This window comes from Molossus molossus, unplaced genomic scaffold, assembly GCF_014108415.1.
Source record: "Molossus molossus isolate mMolMol1 unplaced genomic scaffold, mMolMol1.p scaffold_m16_p_11, whole genome shotgun sequence".
NCBI classification, from domain to species: domain Eukaryota; kingdom Metazoa; phylum Chordata; class Mammalia; order Chiroptera; family Molossidae; genus Molossus; species Molossus molossus.
Genome location: NW_023425346.1, coordinates 75,047,838 through 75,068,831, shown reverse-complemented (window position 1 = coordinate 75,068,831; position 20,994 = coordinate 75,047,838). Strand labels below are relative to the sequence as shown.

Here is a 20,994-nt window from a genome sequence, read left to right as displayed (position 1 = left end):
TACATGAATTCTTTCCTTTCTTTTTCTTTAAAGTTTTTTTATTGATTGATTTGAGTGAGAGAAACATTGATTTGTTGTTCTACTTGTTTATGCATTCACAGGTTGCTTCTTGCATATGCCCTGATCAGGGATCAAACCCACAACCTTGGCATATTGGCATGATGCTCTAATCAACTACGCTATCCAGCCAGGGCCTAATTCTTTCCTTTCTAAAACAATGTTTAGAAGACTCTCAGTAATGATTTAATAAATGAATACCAAAAACATAAATAAATAAGAAATAATCTTTTAATACATTAGGACTTTCTTACCTAGTAAATTGAAGAAAAAAGTATACAGCAGAGTAGCTGTTTATACTGTCTCTAAAGATTAAAACTTCTATCATTAATATTACTATCCTGTTCTATTGTCACATACACATGCAGACACACACACAAAAGCAGTGGAGAACATTTAAAGACTATACTGATACAATGCAAGGTAATCATCATAGAATGAGCCAATGTACTTTGTGCCAGGCACTGGACTAAATGCTTTACATGCATTATCATTTCAAAGTTCAAAACAATTCTATCAGGTAAGTGTTATTAAACCTACTTTAGAGATGAGGAAATTAAGCTTTAGAGGAGTTAATAAAACAATTGCATACAGGCTCACTCAGCTAAGTAGCAACAAAACTGAGATATAAACACAAGATATCTTGGTTTGTATTTAATCACCATATAGATTGCAGAGCTTCAAAAACTGCATGTAATGATGTGATCCAGCTATCGCCATAGTAATAACCTAGTTGTTAACAACACAACAGATTTAAACATATATATAAAATATTCTTTGCTTTACTCAAAGTAAAGGCACAGTTAACACAAGTCAGAAACCAAGTTAGGAAAACCAGTCAGATGTAGAAATGGAGATTCAAGTTATATGAGTAGCCCTGGACAGTTTGGCTCAGCGGTTAGAGTGTCGGTCTGCAGACAGACCACTGAGTCACGGGTTCAATTCTGGTCAAGATCACGTACCTCGGTTACGATGTGTCCCCGACCCTGGTTGGGGTCATGTGGGAGGCAGCCACTAGATGTGTCCCTTTCCTGTCAATGTTTCTCTCTCTCTCTTCCTCTCTCTCCCTCCCACTCTATCTGAACAAAAAATGGAAAAATGTCCTCGGGTAAGGATAAAAAAAAAAAAGGTAAAATGGAAAGGGAAAAGAAACCAACTCAACACAATTAAGTTGCTGAAACTAACACTAAATAAACATCATGCTACCTATTATTAACTCAATAAATCAGTTTTTAACTCAGTATGTTAAATACAACCAAACTCATCTTAAATATTATCATTTCTAACAACCAAAAACACCCATATGATAAATATGAAGTACAGTAGCATGGATATGAGTGGAAAGGAACTAAATTTGAAATGAGAAGCCTTGGGTTCTATTCCTGGTTGACATTAACCATGTGTGACCTTGGGCAAATCATTTCACCTTTCTGGGCTTCAGTTTCCTTTTATGAGGAAACCAAACAGGACAATATATAGCTCTAAGATTCTATTTTCTAATGAAAATGACTTTCTTAATTCTGATTCTTGATTTAGGTTTAAACTAGTAACACAATATCTCAAAAAATAGAAACTTAAGCCCTAATTCAAGGATATTTGATGACTATACCAATGACTTCATGACTATTTGAGCAAAATAATAGTCTTATGAAACTTCCTTGAAACTAAAACAATAAGGTTAAAAATCTTTTTAATCACTATAGTATAATGAACACAGAATGCTAAAAACATTTATATGTTTTTCTTCAATAGAAACAGATTGAAATAATGAACAGGATATTCCTTTCATCAAAAAAATTAAAAATAAAAACTTACAATATAAGAAAGAAGTTTGGGGTAGCAAAAAAAAAGTGTTAATTATTGAGTATGAATTATTATCAGTTATTTCTTTGCTTGACCACAGAGGCCAAAATCCATAAAGGTATTTTGGGGTAGCAAAAAAAAGTGTTAATTATTGAGTATGAATTATTATCAGTTATTTCTTTGCTTGACCACAGAGGCCAAAATCCATAAAGGTATTTAGTCAATGTTTACTACTAAAGGGAAAGCAAAAAAAATCTTAAGAAATTAATTCCCTCACTGCCTAAATTTTCAACAAATTTGAAGTCAAAGAGCTTTAATAGTGTTCTCTTCATGTGTCTGAAAAATTTCAGCAATGTCACATGACCACACAGATAAGGAGAGAGACATAGTGGGGAGAGAAAGTAGCACAACAGTAGCTGGGGCTGTATAAGGAAGGCAGCCAAACAGAGGACAGGGCCCAATCCAGGGTCCAAATCAGGTGAATGACACATTAGGGTCAAGAGAATGACTACATTATAAGGGATTCAGCAAATAGCACATTATTGGGACAACCGAAGACGTCTAAATGGAACTTGTGAATTAGATGGTAATACTGGATCAATGTTAATGTCCTGATTTTGATGGGTTTACTGTGGTTATGCAGAAGAGTATTTATATTTAGCAAACAGAAACTGAAGAACTGATGGGCAATGTGCCATCAAGCCTACAATTTATTCTCAAAGGTTTGGAGAAATTTACATAAAAGGTATATTAGCATTCTATGTGTAATTTTTCAGCTTTTATATAAATTTGCAATCCTTTCAAAATAAAAAGTTTTTAAAAAGGACACCAAAGTCACCTTGAAGAACTAATTTGAGAGACTAATTTGAGCTATAATCAACAATTGTGACAGATTATAACCGATTGAGTAACACTGATATGAATAGATACATGAATGAATAAATAAAGCACTTCTGTAAACTAATAAATGAAGAAAAAAATGACAGAATTACAATATCACCATGTGACAATCATCGTAGTAATAATTAATAAAAAAAATCGGTGAATGCTAAAACCAGTGGATGAAAGTTAGAGAAGTTAATAAATTTGGCATATATTTTGTAGTTAGAACTCATAGGAATTGCTGACAGATTGAATGTAAGGGAGAGAAAAAAGAGGAATCAAGGATAAATCTTGGGTTTTGAATTAAGCAACTAGAAATATAATAGTGTCACTTAATGAATTACAAATGTCTTGAGGAAGAACAAATGTGACACAGGCAGAGTGAAATCAAGAGGTCTATATGGGATATGTCGAGTCTGAGGCATATGTTTAGACATTCAAATGTCAATATTAAGAAGGCAATTAGAGCCTTGGCCAGTTTGGCTCAGCAGTTGGAGAGTCGGCCTGCGGTACAGAGAGACCTGGGTTCGGTTCCCGCTAAGGGCACGTACCTCGGTTGCAGTTTGTCCCCGGCCCTGGTTGGTCGTGCGGGTGGCAGCCACTCGATGTGTCCCTTCACGTCGATGTTTCTCTCTCTCTCTCTTCCTCTCTCTCCCTCCCGCTCTCTCTGAACATAAAATGGAAAAATGTCCTCGGGTGAGGATTAAAAAAAAAAAAAAAGGAGGCAATTAGAGATCCTCGGACTTCCGGTCAAGATGGTAGGTAGGTAAACGCGGTATCACATCCTCCCACAACCACATCAAAGTTACAACTAAACTACAGAACAACCATCATTCAAAACCGCCTGAAATCAAGTTGAATGGAAGTCCTACAACTACAAGAAAACAGCAGCCACATCCAGACTGGCAGGAGGGGCGGAGGCGGACGGGCTGGTCCCACACGCACGTGTGGCGGATAAAAATCAGGAGGACACCTTGGCTGGGAAGGTCCTTCCTGAGGACTGAGGGGTCCCCGTCCCATACCAGGTGCCCCGCTCAGAATTCCAGTGCCAGGAAGAGAAATCCCCATAACTTCTGGCTGGAAAAACCAGCGGGAACTGAGGCTCAGGGAGGCTGAAGCGGCTGGAGCCCCAGGCAGCTCCTTAAAGGGCCCGCGCACGGACTTATCGGACTCACTCCCTCTAAGCTTGGAGGGGAGGCAGCTCGAGGGGCACCAGGGACATACAGGGAAGAAATGAGCTGTTTGGCACTGGAGCAAAGACTGGAGAGGGGGCTTTCTCCGGGACAAACGTGCTGTCAGAGGCCTTTGCTCTGTTGGTGAGCCCTTCCCTGGGGTGGCAGACAGCTGCCATATCTGGGACTCCAGCAACCTGGCTCACACTGGCAGCCCCACCCTGCTGACTCCCTGAGGTGCCGCCCCGCCCCATCCAACTTTCAGGCCCATCCGAGCTGTTGCCATTTGCTTAACCATAGGATTGGCTGGTCTTGGACCCTGCTTCAAGTTTTTCCTAAATTCTTTCAAACCATCAGCATCTGGTCTCCGCTAGTTCCATACCGCTCGTTAAGTAATACACAGAAACAAACACAGGGAGGCAGCCAAAATGAGGAGACAAAGAAACAAGTCCCAAATGAAAGAACAGAACAAAACCCCAAGAAAAGAACTAAGCGAAATGGAGATAAGCAACCTAACAGATGCTGAGTTCAAAATACTGCTTATAAGGATGCTCAATGAACTCAGTGAGAACCTCAGTGAACTTAGTGAGGGCCTCAAGAGCATAAAAAGGACCAGTTAGAAATGATGGATGCACAGTCAGAAATGAAGGCGGCATTAACTGAAATAAAGAATAATTTACACAGATTCAATAGAGTATGTAAATCCAAGAAGCAAACCATCGATTTGGAATATAAGGAAGCAAAAAAACACCCAATCAGAATAGCAAAAAGAAAAAAGAATCCAAAAAAATGAGGATAGCGTAAGGAGCCTCTGGGACAACTTCAGTGTGCCAACATTCGCATCTTGGGGGTGCCAGAAGGAGAACAAGAAATCGAAAACCTGTTTGAAACAATAATGACAGAAAACTTTCCTAACTTGGTGAAGGAAACAGACATACAAATCCAGGAAGCACAGGGAGTCCCAAACAAGATGAACCCCAAGAGGCCCACACCAAGACACACCATCACCAAAATGCAAAAGGTTCAAGACAAAGAGAGAATCTTAAAAGCAGCAAGAGAAAGGCAGCTAGTTACCTACAAGAGAGTTCCCATAAGGCTGTCAGCCAATTTCTCAAAAGAAAACTTGCAGGCCAGAAGGGAGTGGCAAGAAATATTCAGAGTGATGAAAAGCAAGAACCTAAAAAATGATGAAGGGTCTTTTTGAAGAAAAAGATAAAATATATGAACAAACAAAATGGCAATGAATACATATCTATCAACAATGGAATCTACAAACAAAATGAACAGGCCGAACAGAAACATTCTCATAGATACAGAGAACATTTTGTTGGTTGCCAGATGAGAGGGGGTTTGGGGGAATGGGTGAAAAAGGTGAAGGGATTAAGAAGTACAAATTCAGCCCTGGCCGGTTTGGCTCAGCGGTTAGAGCGTCGGCCTGCGGTCCTGAGAGACCCGGGTTCGGTTCCCGCTAAGGGCACGTACCTCGGTTGCAGTTTGTCCCCGGCCCTGGTCGGTTGTGCGGGTGGCAACCACTCGATGTGTCCCTTCACATCGATGTTTCTCTCTCTCTGTTCCTCTCTCTCCCTCCCACTCTACCTGAACAAAAAAAAAATGGAAAAATGTCCTCGGGTGAGGATTAAAAAAAAAAAAAAAAAAAAAAAAAAAAAAGAAGTACAAATTCATAGCTAGATGACAAACCTCAAAGGGAAAGGGGTTGTAGGGGTGGGAAGAAATAAACCAAAGAACTTATATGCATAACCAATGGGCACAGACAATAGTGTGGGAAAAGGCGGGAGGGGGGCGGGAGTGGGAGGAGGCGGTCAATGGGGCAAAAATGTGGAACATCTGTAATACATTCTACAATAAAAATTTTTTTTTTAAAAAAAGAGGGCAATTAGATACATATCTGCCATTCAGCAGAATTCAGAGCTGGAGACAGAAACTTGGGATTTATTCAAAATAGTGAAAAACAAAAAGTAAACTAAATTCTGAATAACGGGGAAAGAAAGTGTATATCATATAACAATTATTACTTACTTTATGTTTTTTAATCTAGAAAAATATTAATAATACCCCAAGTAAAAAAGTATCCTATTTCTATAAGTACGTGTGCACATATTCAGGGGAAAATATGGAAAAACATACCTCCAAAGTATTTATTTTATCAAGGTAGACAAATAGGTGATTTTTACTCCCTTTATACATTTCTATATTGTCTGAACCTCCTAATAATAAACCTGTATTATCTTATTTTTTCTAATTAAAGAAATAATACATACTTGTCACAAAAATTTCAAATTCAGGCCTGGCTGGTGTGGCTCAGTTGGTTAGAGTGTCATCCTGTGCACAAAAGTCTCATAGGTTTGATTCCCAGTCACGGCACATTCCCAGATTACAGGTTCAGTCCCTGGTCAGGGTCCATATGGAAGGCAACCGATCAGTGTTTCTCTCTCTCTCTCTCTCTCTCTCTCTCCCCCGCCCCCCCTCTCCCTTCCTCTCTCTCTGGAATCAATATCTTCAAGTGAGGATTAAAAAAAAAATTCAAATATTGAGGAATTTAGGAAATGAAGTAGAAATCACCTAAAAATTCCATTACCTAGAGATAACTGTTAATTTATTTGTGATCTTCATTTCATACATTTTCCTATGAATACACACATACGTGTATAATATTATATAAATGAGATCATATAATACAGACTAATTTTTCCCTGTACTTCATATTCCCCAGAAAAAAAATAACTGCAATGTTAATAACCAGATGTATCCTTCTTCACCCTTCTGTATGCTCTACTTTACTTTGCAACACAAAACAATAATGCTACCATTAATTTTGGGAAATAAGACCTTCTACATGATTTTAAATACATCAAACAGATATTTACTCAGTTTATACAGGGTGACCAAATAAATAATGGTATAAAGATGTTCTTACCTTGCTGGTTTGTGGTACTGGCAAAGAAAATCAAACCTTTCATCTGGCACAGGTACTCGACTCTCATTAGGATCAATAGTGCAGAACGGGAAGTTTTCTGCTGAAGCCTGACTATTGGTTAATACGTTGAAGAAGGTAGATTTCCTAAAATGAATTTTTAAAAAAATCAAATTAATTCTTAGGCTAACACCGAGGAAGAAAATGATCTCTCTAATTTCAATACTCAAAATCCAAGAGGATTATAAAACGAATCTGGGAAAGGGATAGAAAGAATACATTTTTACTAGTAGAAATCAATGAAATTTACAACAATGCAGCTCATGATGTATAATTAGGTTATGTTTCTATTTTAGTCTATTTGGAACTTGAAAAGCATTTTCTCAAAGAATCTTTGTTATAAATGATAGCTAGTCCCAAATCACACCACAAATGTATTTAATTCCTAAAGTACCTGGTAGTGCCATTTTATTACTTCACCTATATAATCTTCTCTAGCATAAATGTAGATAGATGTGGATCTAGTTAGGTCAATCACTTTGCAAGCATTCTGAATTGGGAACTAGATGCTAACTGTCTAATAGGAAATGGGAGGGTGAAGTTCAGTCTCCCTTCTAATTATTAGCAAATAAAGATTACAGCTAAATCTAGAATTGTGAATTACAAAAGTCAAAATGTGAACTTTTTCAAGAAATAAAATTTTAAATCTATTAATAATGAATAAATTGGTCGATAACTTTCTAATTATCTGATTTTTATCAGGTAATACATGTTCAAAGAATGCCAACTCATATCAACATCAGCCACATTTTAAAAAATATGATAATTACAGTGCCAAAAATCATAGATTAAAATCCAAAGCATACTGGAATTATAAAGATTTTTAATCCGTTTTGTACTACTTTTCAATTCCATCAGTAATTTGGACACATTATAGTGACTTTTCCTTACTCTAGAAATAGTCCTGTGGTGTACACAAGAATTTAAAATAAAAAATTACTGTTATATAATTTTTATTTAGCTGGAAGAACTGAGGAAGCAGTTAAGGATTATATGAGAATTGTCAGATTGGTGCTTGCTAACTCTAGCTAGACATGATTACGTAAAAATGTTTGCATATAGACCAAATTTGATAGAATATTCAAAAGTAAAATGGTTGTGTTAGGATGGTGGGATTATGATTATTATTCTCGCTCCTTTTTTTTTTTTAATTTTTTAAGGTAAAAATGTCTATTAAGATGAGATCTAAGCCTAAATTCACCAGGAGAAATTTACAGTCACTATGGTTAGCTCATCTGATTGAACTTATTTGTTTTTTAATCCTCACCTGAGGATATTTTTCTATTTATCTTCAGATAGAGTGGGAGAGAGAGGCAGAGGGAGAGAGAGGACAAAAAGAGAGAGAGGGAGAGGGAGAGGAAGGGGGGGGAGAGAGAGAAACATCAATGTGAGAGAGCCACATCAACTGGTTGCCTCCTGCACAACCCTGGCCATGATCTGTAAATACCATGTCTATTCAAAAGAATCAAGACTTCTGCCCTGGCCGGTTTGGCTCAGCGGTTGGAGTGTCCACCTGCGGTCCGGAGAGACCCAGGTTCGGTTCCCACTAAGGGCATGTACCTCGGTTGCAGTTTGTCCCCGGCCCTGGTTGGGTAGTGCGGGTGGCAACCACTCGATGTGTCCCTTTCGCATCGATGTCTCTCTCTCTCTCCCCCCCTCCCACTCTATCTGAACAAAATATGGAAAAATGTCCTCAGGTGAGGATTGAAAAAAAAAAAGAACTCCCAATGGCCAAAGCCAGAACAATTTGAGCAACAAAATAAACAGTACTGATAATATTGTCTTATAACCCAAAGAATAAAACAAAATTCAGTGAGCCTACACAGAACTATGTAAATGATTGAATAAATAACAAAATGAAGGGTAAAAAGACAAATCTTTCTTATAGAAGAATTCTAAATAATAAATGTAAAACAAATATGGGAATTAGAAAATCATCATTAAAACACCACTAATTGTTGCAGGCAAAACCCACTGAGAAATGATAAAATTTAGTAGAGGAAACACCCCCCACCTCCCCCCTCCACCCCCGCTTTGGGGGGAGAAAGAGAGAAATACCTCTTTCTTTTCACCAGGCCAGATTACAAGTTTACATGGACAGTAATGCCCCAGGGAAATATGGAGAGTCCCACCTATTGTTTTAGATACTAAAAACTGATTTGAATGGTATTAAATTTTTCAGAGATTTCCCTCTAATCCAATATGTAGATGCTTTACTTTCATGCTCTAGAACATACTAGACAACCAGGAGGACACAATTTACCCATTGCCAACAGTTAGCCATAAAAGGACAAAAAGTCTCAAAGGACACACTTCAATTTTGCTTACCTCAAGTAAAATACCTTGGCCATCTCTTATCTAAAGATAGGCTACTAATTAACCTTGAAAGACTCAGCTGAATAATATCCTTTCCTCTTCTAAAGATGACCTTGGTGGGTTCCTAGGTCTGACTGGATACTCTCAGAATTGGATTCTAAACTTTTCAGTAATGGCCCAGCTTATATTATTAAAATCAAGTTGACCAGATCCAATTCAGTGGAACCCAGAAGGGAAACAAGCTGTAAAATCACTAAAGAATTATCTAAAGCTCTAGCTCTGGGTCACTTTAATTATAAACTTTCTAACTTTTCATATATAAAACTAAATCTCTTCCAAATAACTTAGGAAGTTTTTTTTTTAATTTTTTTTTTCTTTATTGATTTTTAGAGGGAGAGGGAGAGAGAGAGAGAAACATTGATGAGAGAAAACATCAATTAGCCACCTCCTGCATGCTCCCCACTGGGGATCGGGCCCACAACCTGGGCAAGTGCCCTGACTGGGAATCAAACTGGCAACCTCTTGATGCATGGGTCGACGCTTAACCACTGGGCCACACCAGCCGGGCTACTTTGGAAGTTTTAACTCAATAACATTGAGATGATCGTAGACCTATAGGATGTTATAGTCAGCGATTAGACACAGTAGCCAAAGGGCTCCTTCCCTACATAACAGCCATCTCTGCTTGGCAAACAAACAGAAAAGGTAGTAATGGGCACTTCTTTGTGTTCCTCATTCTGTTACATCTCCACCGAATTCTCATCACATTCAACACTTCTGTCAGTCGACTGGCTCTTGCCTTCCGCATCTAAAAACACTTTCACTCAATGTAGTAGTCTTCACCCAGCAACTTTGCTAACTTTTTTGCAGGATGAGGATATCCACGACTGTGTTTTGCTTACTGACCACCTTCTTGTTCCAAGGAATGGTTTACAGGAAACTCTTATTGACAATACTGACTTAATTTGTTTTACAGACGTATCTTTGAAAGATGAATAGGGATGTTACGGAGCTGGATGTGCAATAATTGGCCAAAAACCAAATAGCCAATATTTGCACTAACAGTAGCCATGCCCTCGGTATAGTGCAAGACTCTAGAATGTTGTGGGAAGTTGAGGAAACTTTAAAAAGAAACAGGATAGCCCTGGCCAGTTTTGCTCAGTGGTTAGAGCATCGGCCTGCAGTCCAGAGAGACCCGGATTCAGTTCTCACTAAGGGCACATACCTTTGTTGCAGTTTGTCCCCGGCCCTGATTGGATCGTGCAAGAGGCTGCCACTCGATGTGTCCCTTTCACATCGATGTTTCTCTCTCTCTCTTCTTCTCTTCCCCTTCCACTCTATCTGAGCAAAAAATGAAAAAATGTCTTTGGGTGAGGATTAAAAAAAAAAAGAAAGAAAAAAAGAAACAGGATACTTGAATAGCTTCAAAATATCTTTCTCCCATAATATCAATTAACTTACTATAATGGTTCTAATATATGCCTACAAGTTTTTTTTGATATTCCTTTCTTCGGGAGGTGGAGCTTAACTCCCTTCCCATTGGATGCTGGTTGGACTTAGTGACTTGCTTCTAATGAACAAAGTTTGGAAAGGGAAAAAGGATAAAATCTGGCATATACCACTTTAATCAAGTGATCAAGGTTAATATCACCAGTAACATGTCATGTTGGTTATCATATATTTTCAATCATGATGAAATGAGAAAAGGCACTTGGCCCTGGCCATTTTGGCTCAGCGGTTAGAGCGTCGACCTACAGCCCAGACAGACCCAAGTTCGGTTCCCGCTAAGGGCACATACACTTCGGTTGCGGTTTGTCCCCGGCCCTGGTTGGTTGTGCAGGTGGCAGCCACTCGATGTGTCCATTTCATGTCGATGTTTCTCTCTCTCTCTCTCTCTTCCTCTCTCTCCCTCCCACTCTATTTGAGCAAAAAATGGAAAAATGTCCTCGGGTGAGGGAAAAAAAAAGAGAAAAGGCACTTTACCTCCATGGTATTCTTCCCCAAAAGTCTATAGCATGATTCCTGATATCAAAACATATTACAAAACTACAGTAATCAAAACAGTGTGAACCTGGCATAAAGATCATATACATAGACCAGTGGAATAGAGAGCCCAGAAATTAACCCTCCCATACATGGTTAAATGATCTTTTACAAGTGTTCCCAAATCATACAATGGGGAAAAGACTGTCTCTTCAACAAATGGTGCTAAGAAAACTGGACAGCCATGTACAAAAGAATGAACGTGGACCCTTATCTTATACCATATACAAATGTTAACTCAAAATGTATTAAAGATCTAAACGTAGGACCTAAAACTATAAAACTCCTAAACCAGGGGGAAGCTTCAGGCCATTGTGTTCTTAGATATGACATCAGAAGCACAGGAAACGAAAGCAAAAATAGAAAAGTGACATTATATCAAACTTCAAAATCTCTGTATATCAGAGGAAACAATTAACTGAGTGAAAAGACAACCTACAGATTGGGAGAAAAATAACTGCAAATCATATGTCTAATAAAGCTTGCCAAGAATTACAACTGTGACAAGATGATCTGCCTCAAATGTTATATCCACCTGCACCCCAGTGTTGTCAACTGCCGAAAGAAAACATGGGGCCACACCAACAACCTGTGCCCCAAGGTCAAATAAGGTTTCTCCAACACCTCCTCAACCAGCAGGGCTGCCTCTTGCCTGAACCCCCTCAGCCCTGGGGCCTCAATTAAGTTTCTCTTTCATTGACTGGAGCAGTACAAAGAAGAAGAGGAAAGAAGAAGAAAAAAACAAAGAAGGAAGACGCCTCTGCAATACTTCAAGTAAGAAATGAGTAGGAATAAAGATGCAATGAAAATAGATAGGTTTGGTGCCCTAATAAAAAATACAGGTGAAGGAAAAGGATGCAAAGATAAATCTCTCAAGTATCTGGATGGAAAGTAGTATTATTATCCAAAATAGGGAATACAAGAGGCAATGCGCTCAGTCTTAGACATGTTGAGTAGAGACATTTTAACTGGAGATATTCAGGGCAGAAGATACATAAATCTGGAACACAGATGCAACCTGAGCAGAATGTATAAATTTAGAAAATAGAAAGCAATAGATTTATTAAAATCAGGAGAGGATGAGACTGCCTAGAGAGAAAGTATCAAAGAGAAGACAGCCAAGAACAGGAACCTATTATTAGATAACAAACACAGGAAGTAAATCAAGCACAAAAAACTGAGGGAAGAGTAAGAGAGTTGGGGAGTTAATGACAGTGTCAAATAAGGCACAGAGGTTAAGGAAGTTAAGGATTTGCTTAAAATGAGTATGAGCTTTGACATTTATATCACTGTTATCTTTTGTTATAGTTCTATCAAAAGCAAACATTTTTAAAAGGCCTTAAATGACCTAAAAAACTTCAAAAATTTAAATTTGCACCATTCTGTACCTTCATTTCCACATCAGTTTCAAACTAGTTCATACAAGCACTCTTTGCAAAAAACAAAGTATTAATAATTGTTAAGTGGAACATATTAATGCTAAGAATTTATAATTATAAAAGGAAAATATAATTTATCCCAAGATAGAATAAATATAATTGTTTATTTTCCCTTGAATATAATGTACATAAAACATTATTACATATAAAAATTCTGTGGCTTTTCATCCCAGCTGGTGTGGCTCAGTGGTTGAGCATTGACCCATGCACCAAGAAGTCGCCAGTTCCATTTCCAGTCAGGGCACATGCCCAGGTTGTAGGCCAAATCCCCAGTGGGGGACATGCAGGAGGCAGTCAATTGATATTCTCTTTCATTGATGTTTCTCTCCCTCTCTCCCCACTCCTTCCTCTTCCTCTAAAACCAATAAAGAAAAGAAGAGAAAAATGTTGCTTTAAAAGATTGCTAATCTATCCATTCAACAGACATGGGAATCTCTGACTCTCAGCTTAATTGTATCAACTTCTTAGGATGAAAGTGCTCTCATCACCAGTATTAGAAGCCTAGAAAACAATCTTCCTCCAGGGAGTTTCTTTAAGCAATCAAGAATGGAGCCTCACCCAGCCAGTGTGGCTCAGTGGACTGAGCATCCTCCCATGGACTGAGAGGTCCTGGTTAGATTCCCAGTCAGGGCACCTGCCTGGGTTGTGGACTTGATCCTTAGTAGGGGGTGTGCAGGAGGCAGCCAATTCATATTTCTCTTTCACATTGATGTTTCTATCTCTCGCTCTAAAAAAAATCAATAAAAACATATTTATAAAGAAAGAAAGGAAAAAAAAAAAAGAATGGAGCCTCTACAGTAAGAACGAAAAGCTAAGAATCAGCCAGGAAGACTTCTCCAGGGGACCTCGTACAAACCATATTAGGAAATTAGTAGACTGCAGTGGATTAAAGTTAGCTACACATTTGCTGCTAGTCCTCCCATTATGAAGTAGCCTATTTTTCCTCCCTCGTCTCTGAGCTAATATCACAACTTGCTTTGACCAAAAGAATTAGGTGTTGTGCCACTGCCACACTTTCCCTCTCTTGGAAGCTAGCCACCATGCTATAAAGAAGGTGGGCTGGAGACCTCTTGGTGAAAAGAGACCATGTGAAGGACGACAGAAATGCCCAACTTCCAGCCAACCTCGATAAGGCCCCAGACCTGTGGGTGTGGCCACTGGACCTAGTACTGACTGGCCACCAGCTGAATGCAGCACAAGAAAGAGCCCAGTGGGACCAGCAAAGACTCACCCAAGTAACCTACAGAATTATGAAATAAGAAATTGTTATTGTTTAAACCATAAATTTTTAGAGTGGTTTACTACACAACAATAGAAAACTAAAACACTAAACAATTATCTTGTGATTATTTTGGTTTAGCATTTCCTACAATGTTTTCTCTAAACAACAAAAAAATAGCTTTTAAAGAATTTGTGGTGGCAATTATTAATTATCAATATGTTAAAAAAAAAAAAAAAAAAAAAAAAACCTTGTGGTTGGTCTGCAAATTGGGAAAAGGCAAGTTGTAGGAACAAACAAAACACATTCCCAGAAGTATCAACTAAGCAAGACAAGAACTGCCCTGGGAGAGTTCCTGAGTGTTCAAACAGAGTCTACAGTTGTCCCCCAATATTCATTCTCTGCTTCTTTCCAGGTAACAGAATCCTTAACTGAACATAGGACAATAAAAAAATAATGATATTTTCTAGCCTTCTTTGCAAATAAATTCTTGTGACTAAATCTGGACAAAGGGATGTTAGAAGTTAGTAAAGGAATAGTATGGCAGCTTACAGAGCAAAAAATCCCTAAGAGACTGCAGGTCAAGTCCTTTGGCCCTCTGACCCTTCAGAAAACCAGCTGCCTGGAATTTACAACACTTTGAACCATGAAGATGAAGGCCACACTCTTGGGATCACCAGTGTAAATTAAAGTAGCTGGGGTTCCTGAGAACTTCATAACGCAGAGTCAATATACCAATCTTTCACTGAAAAATTCACTTTTTATAAAAAAGAAACTTCTGTTTAAGCTGATATTTTGGGGGGGTTTTCCAACACTCTCAGTTGAAACTAATCCCATCTAATGTAGTGGCAGTAACAAGAGGACCTGTCCCGCGACACAATAAAGAAGCCTGGAATATCAAAATATAGTTTCTTGAGAAAAGGCAAGATAGCCTTTTCAACTAATGGTGCTGGAACAACTGGGCATCCACATGCAAAAAATAATCTAGATACAGATCTTTTACCCTTCACAAAAATTACCTCCAAATGGATCACAGACCGAAATGTAAAACCCAAAACTATACAACTCCTAAGAGCTAGGAGAAAAACCTAAATGCTATAGGTTATAGTGATGATTTTTTTAGATACATTACCAAAAGAACGATCCATGAAAGTAATACTAAACTAGACTTTGTTCATATTAAAAATTGCTCTGCAAAAGACTACATCAAGAGAATGAGAAAACAAGCCACAGTCTGGGAAAAAAATATTTGCAAAGACACGCCTGACAAAGGACTGTTATCCAAAATATACAAAGAACTCTTAAAATACAATTAACAAGAAGACAAACAGCATTATCAAAAAATGGGCCAAAAACCTTAACAAACACCTCACCAAGGAAGATATACAAATGCCAAATAAGTATATGAAAAGATGCTCACAACTTATGCCATCAGGGAAATGAACACTGAAACAATGGGGCACTACTACACACCTTAGTTTGTCCAAAATCCAGAACACTGAAAACCAAATGCTGACAAGGATGTGGAACAAAAGGAATTCTCATTCACTGCTGGTGGAATGCAAAATGGTGCAGCCACTTAAGAATTTTCTTACAAAACTAAACATAGTCTTACCATACAATCCAGAAATTGTGCTCCTTGTTATTTACCCAAACAAGTGGAAAACTTATGTTCACACAAAAACCTGTACATGAACGTTTACAGTTTTATTCATAACTACCAAAACCTGGAAACAACCAAGAAGTACTACAGTTAGTGAATGGATAAACTATGGTACACCCAGACAATGGAATATTATTCAGCACCAAAAAGAAATGAACTGTTTAAGCCATGAAAAGACATGGAGGAAACTTAAATGCACATTACTAAGTTAAAGAAGCCAATCTGAAAAAGCTACATACTATAAGATTCCAACTATATGACAGTCTGGAAACGGCAAAACGATGGAAACAATAAAAAAGATTAGTAGTTGGGGCAAGGTGAGTGACTAGACAGAGCACAGAGGACTTTTAGGGCAGAGAAACTACTCTATATGATATTATAATGGTGAATATATGCCATTATACATTTGTCCAAACCCAAAGAATGTACACCAGAAGCGTACCCTAAAGCAAACTATGGACTTTTGGGTGATTATGATGTGTTAATGTAGGTTCATAAACTGTAACAAAAGTACCACTCTGCTGGGGTATGTTGATAATGGGGAAGGCTATGTATGTGTGAGGGCAGGCAGTATACCAAAAATCTCTGCACCATCCCTTCAATTCTGCTGTGAAATTAAAACTGCTCTAAAAATAATTTGCCTGGCCGATGTGGCTCAGTGGTTGAGCATGGGCCCATGCACCAAGAGGTCACCAATTCGATTCCCAATCAGGACACATGCCCACATTGTGGGCCAAATCCCCAGTGGGGGATATGTAGGAGGCAGCAAATCAATGTTCTCTCTCATCCATGTTTCTAGCTCTCTCTCCCTCTCCCTTACTCTCTCTAAAATCAATAAAGAAAATTTTTTAAATAATTAGTATTTTTTAAACAGTGTTTTGTTTTGTTTTTTAAGTAGCTTCCAAGGCTCACACCCACTATAATATACACTAGCCCAAGAGGTGGTAATTTATGAAGGTAAGAAAAAGCAGAACAGCCCTGGCCGGTTTGGCTCAGCGGTTAGAGCGTCGGCCTGCGGTCCGGAGAGGCCCGGGTTCGGTTCCCGCTAAGGGCGCATACCTCGGTTGCAGTTTGTCCCCGGCCCTGATTGGTCGTGTGGGTGGCAGCCACTCGATGTGTCCCTTTCACATCGATGTTTCCCTCTCTCTCTCTTCTACTCTCTCCCTCCCACTCTGTCTGTACAAAAAATGGAAAAATGTCCTCGAATGAGGATTAAAAAAAAAAAAAGAAAAAGCAGAACAAATCTAGAAACCAAATCTTCATACACTAGGTATGTTCATGACCAAACACAATTGACTAAATTATCAAACTATACATTATTAAAATGAATAAATTTTACCATTTGTAAAGTACACCTCAATAAAATGGGGTAGAGTGTAAGGATTCATTAATTTAAAAGCATAAATAGTACATTTATACTGGATAATAAAATATTTTAGGTTAATTCTCATATACATTGATATTTTATTAATATTTTATTAATCTTATACAGGAGATACTTTTTAAGATGGCCCATTTTAAAGTAGTCCCATTTAAAGTCAAGCTGCATTGACTGCAGTGATCCTAGAATAAGAGAAGTATGTTAATATCTAAAAACCATGTCCTGCTTACAGGTGCAATAGAGCTCACAACATACATAATAACCATATCTTGCATTCCAGTTTATTGACAGCACCCTATAGTACTTTGGTTAATTATTTGTTTTGCTTATATTTCCATGCTCTCTATTTCCTTTTACTTTGCAAGCGGCCTATACAGCAGGAAACACCTTCAAAATGCAAACCTCCCTGACTTCAGGAAAGAAATTAGGACAGCCACATTTGTTTGTTTACATTACAAAAATTTAAGAACAGCCTTACTTGGTCATACTATGCTCCATTCACTAAGCAATCTCTATCTTAGGGGCTTCAAGGGGCTCTTCTACATGAAAGAACATGGTTGTCCTTCCTGCCACTAATCTGAAAACCTAAAAGCACTGTCAAAATACTTCAGTCACCTTCATAAATCCATATTGGATCTATTACCCATTGGTATACCCTGCTCTCTCTTGAGAGACTGTATATTTTAAAGTTAATAAAAGGTATTAAAATAGGAGGGGAAATAATGAAAAAAGTAGACTGAGCACTCAAGGTGTAACTGTACAGATTTACATGACAAACCTCACATATATTTCTTATGACTACATTATATGCAAATAAATAATTCACTTAAATTTTAAACATTATGAAACTCAAATTTTTGCTCTTACAACTTTCAGATTTAGCCACTTATTAACAGATACCCTTTTATCTAGCAATTTCCAGTATTACATTTAAAACTGTCACCTCCTTCTCCAATAAAGATTTAGCCACCCAATCCCTGATCTCCCAAAATCTAATCAAATTTATAATGAGGCTTTTAAAATTATTTCCCAAAGTATCCCAATGCTTGGCCTCTGGTAGGCAGCCTAGGTAGGTATCCTACATAGTCAGCCAGCATCACAATCAAACTTAGACTATTCCATTTCCACTTAAATTCAATACCGTGTGTCTCCCAACAGTGTTTCAAGCAAACAGCTGATCTGCTTCAACTTGGTGTTTTAACTCTACTGCTTCTTTCTCTGAGTTTAAGCAAAACAAACAATATAAGTAACTCACCATAATATCTATATGGAAAACCAAATATAAAATATAACTAAATAGCCCTAGCCAGTTTGGCTCAGGGGTTAGAGTGCTGGCCTGAGGACTGAAGAGTTGCAGGTTTGATTCCCAGTCAAGGACATGTACCTCGGTTGCAGGTTCAATCCCTGGTCAGGGCTGTATGGGAGGCAACCACCTGATGTGTGCTTCTCTCTCCACCCCTTCCCCACCCCCCTGTTCTACCCTATCTAAAAATCAATGGAAAAATATCCTTAGGAAAGGATCAACAACACAAATTTATAAAATAGAAAGAAGAAAACTTTTTTAAAAAACACAACTAGCCCTGGCCGGTTTGGCTCAGCGGTTAGAGCATCAGCCTGAGGTCCCGAGAGACGTGGGTTCGGTTCCCGCTATGGGCATGTACCTTGGTTGCAGTTTGTCCCCGGCCCTGGTCGGTCGTGCGGGTGGCAGCCACTCGATGTGTCCCTTTCACATCGATGTTTCTCTCTCTCTCTTCTCTCTCTTCCTCTCTCTTCCTCCCACTGTACCTGAACAAAAAATGTCCTCGGGTGAGGATAAAAAAAAAAAAACACACAACTAAACAAAAACCTTGTTTTGCAATTTATTAATATTCCATCTTCCTAGACTCTTTCCTTCAATTTAAATTTTATTTACCTCGAGTTCTCATTTCTAGAACAGGACCCAAAATATTTGCAAGATGAAAATGAAAAAAGCCCAACATTCACCTACCCAACATTTGGCAATCCAACAATACCAATTTTCAAGGAAGTTCCAAATCTTCCAATGATTGGGGGTGGTTTAATCCCATCACCTCCCTTTTTGGGGGGCATCTGAAATATCAAAACAAACATATAAACAAAACTTTTTACTATCCCCATCAACCAAGTATACATTTTATCATACAAAATACATTATCGAACAACAGATTAAGAATAAAGCATAATGTGATATAAAAACTACCCCAGCTAAATGCACTTCATTTTTTAACAACAAGGACAAAAAGTTTAAGTTCTATAAACAGATCTGATTCTTAAAGTTGTTAAAGCAGTCACTCCTGACAAGTCTTGGAAAGACCGACATAAAGTAAAAAATAAACTTAACTGAATCCAGACTGTTTACAAAGCACTTTATTTCTTAAGCTGATGTATGGTTAAACAAATAAAAGCATTAGGTATCAGGAGCACAGATAAGAGAGTCAAAGAAAATCTGTTCTAGAACCACAAGCCACCAAGTAAGTCACCTATACCAAACCATCCCTCTTATTTGAACCTGTTCTTTCCCATTTCGCCCACAAGCACTATTTTTCACATGGGTGAACCACGCTGATACCAAAGTCTTTCCAAGCAAGTCTCTCCCAAGTCTAGCACTGTAGGTACACCACACATCATCAGTACTCATAAGCAACCTCCTATTTCTGGTGGTAAATGAACCCATTAAAAAAACAAAAACAAAAACAAAAAACCTTTTTATTTACAAATCGAAACTTTCTCAGTCCCTGGGAATCTAGCTCCAAGCTCCTCCATGAGGAATTAATCCCACTTTACTACTGCAAACTGAACTCAGGAGAACTGCCAACCTTATGTGTTATAAGCTGGGGACTAAAACTGTCCCTGTCTTCTGGATCCAGTTGAGCCGCACGGGGCCACGCTGAGGCCCTGCTCACGAAGTGATAGTCCAGCCTCTGATCCCTGACGCCCAGGGCCAGGGATCTCCCTTCTCAGGGTCTTAATTAAACTCACACCTGTTCCCGGCCAAACCCCAGGCCTCCGAAGCACAGCTGCAAAAGGAGAGCCTCTCCAGTCCTTTGGCCTCCTACCAAGGAATGGCCGGCTGCCCAGCTAAAGCCAGCCCCTACACAACATCTTCCGGCTCGGGACTGGGATACTAGCCTCTGGGAGGCTTTCCCTACAGCGTGCCAGCGTGAGGCGTGGGCCGCTCTCGGGACGCGCGGCCTAGTCCGAGAGCGCCTCATTCATCCACACACCCCACGCCACCCGCTGCCCTCCCTCCCGGCTGCCCAGCCCTTGCCTGACGCCGGCCTCAGAGCTACGGGCCGGGGCACCCAAGATGCGGCGGGGAGCGCGCCCCCAGCCTCCCTGGGAGGCTCACCGTGCTCCGGGCGAGCGATGACACGAGGTCCCAGAGGCAGCGGCAGACGAGTACTACCGGCAGCGGGAGACGGGGAGGGAGGAAGGAGGAGAGCGCGCAGGCCCAGCCCCTCCGCCGAGCTGCACGCACGACGGCGGCCGCAGCAGCAGAACCGGCGGGCGGGGCGCCGGGCGGCACCTGCGCGCAGGCCGCGCGCCCCGCCCCTCGCATCAGCCCGCCCCGCCCATTGGCCCGATCGGCCGGGAGGCGGGAGCAGGGTAGGAGGAGCCGCGCGGCGCACGATCCGGCAGGATCCTCAACTGGAGCTGGCTCCCACCCTACCCCTCCTCTTGTGGGACTTCTCCACTCGGTTCTCCGCTTCCTTCCCGGTGCGCGCCCCACGTTGCCAGCACACGCTTGCTTGCCGGCTTGCAGCTCCACCCGATGGACCTCAAAGCATCCCGGTCCTGACCGCCCGCCCGCCCAGACTCGGGGCGCCGGGCGAACAGCTGCGCCATTCGTGCTTTGGCTACCTAGAGAGTTCTCGGATACCACGGCCCCGGCCCGCCCCCTTTTTCTATAACTATTATTTGCCAGTACAGATGGTGAGAAGCTGTTAAATAAACTTTCTTAAAATAAAAAGCGAATGCCCGGGCGGGAATGCCTCAGTGTTGTCCTGTG

At 39.8% G+C, this 20,994-nt stretch overlaps 1 protein-coding gene across 3 annotated transcripts in view; it reads right to left on the bottom strand.

The window, feature by feature from the left end:
• The window catches only part of OLA1 (Obg like ATPase 1), a 154,538-nt gene extending 134,020 nt beyond the window's left edge, over window positions 1-20,518 (bottom strand). The window contains exons 1-3 of one of the 3 annotated variants that reach the window (XM_036254630.1): window positions 20,335-20,518; window positions 18,955-19,055; window positions 6,850-6,993 (exon numbers count right to left, since the gene is read on the bottom strand). In XM_036254630.1, the coding sequence (XP_036110523.1) occupies window positions 6,850-6,993; window positions 18,955-19,055 (245 nt within the window). In that variant the 5' untranslated portion in view covers window positions 20,335-20,518. Of the gene's footprint in view, window positions 1-719; window positions 778-6,193; window positions 6,315-6,849; window positions 6,994-18,954; window positions 19,056-20,334 lie in introns of those variants that run through there. The other 2 variants (XM_036254633.1, XM_036254639.1) reach the window with 2 other exon arrangements.
• Window positions 20,519-20,994: the final 476 nt, after the last annotated feature.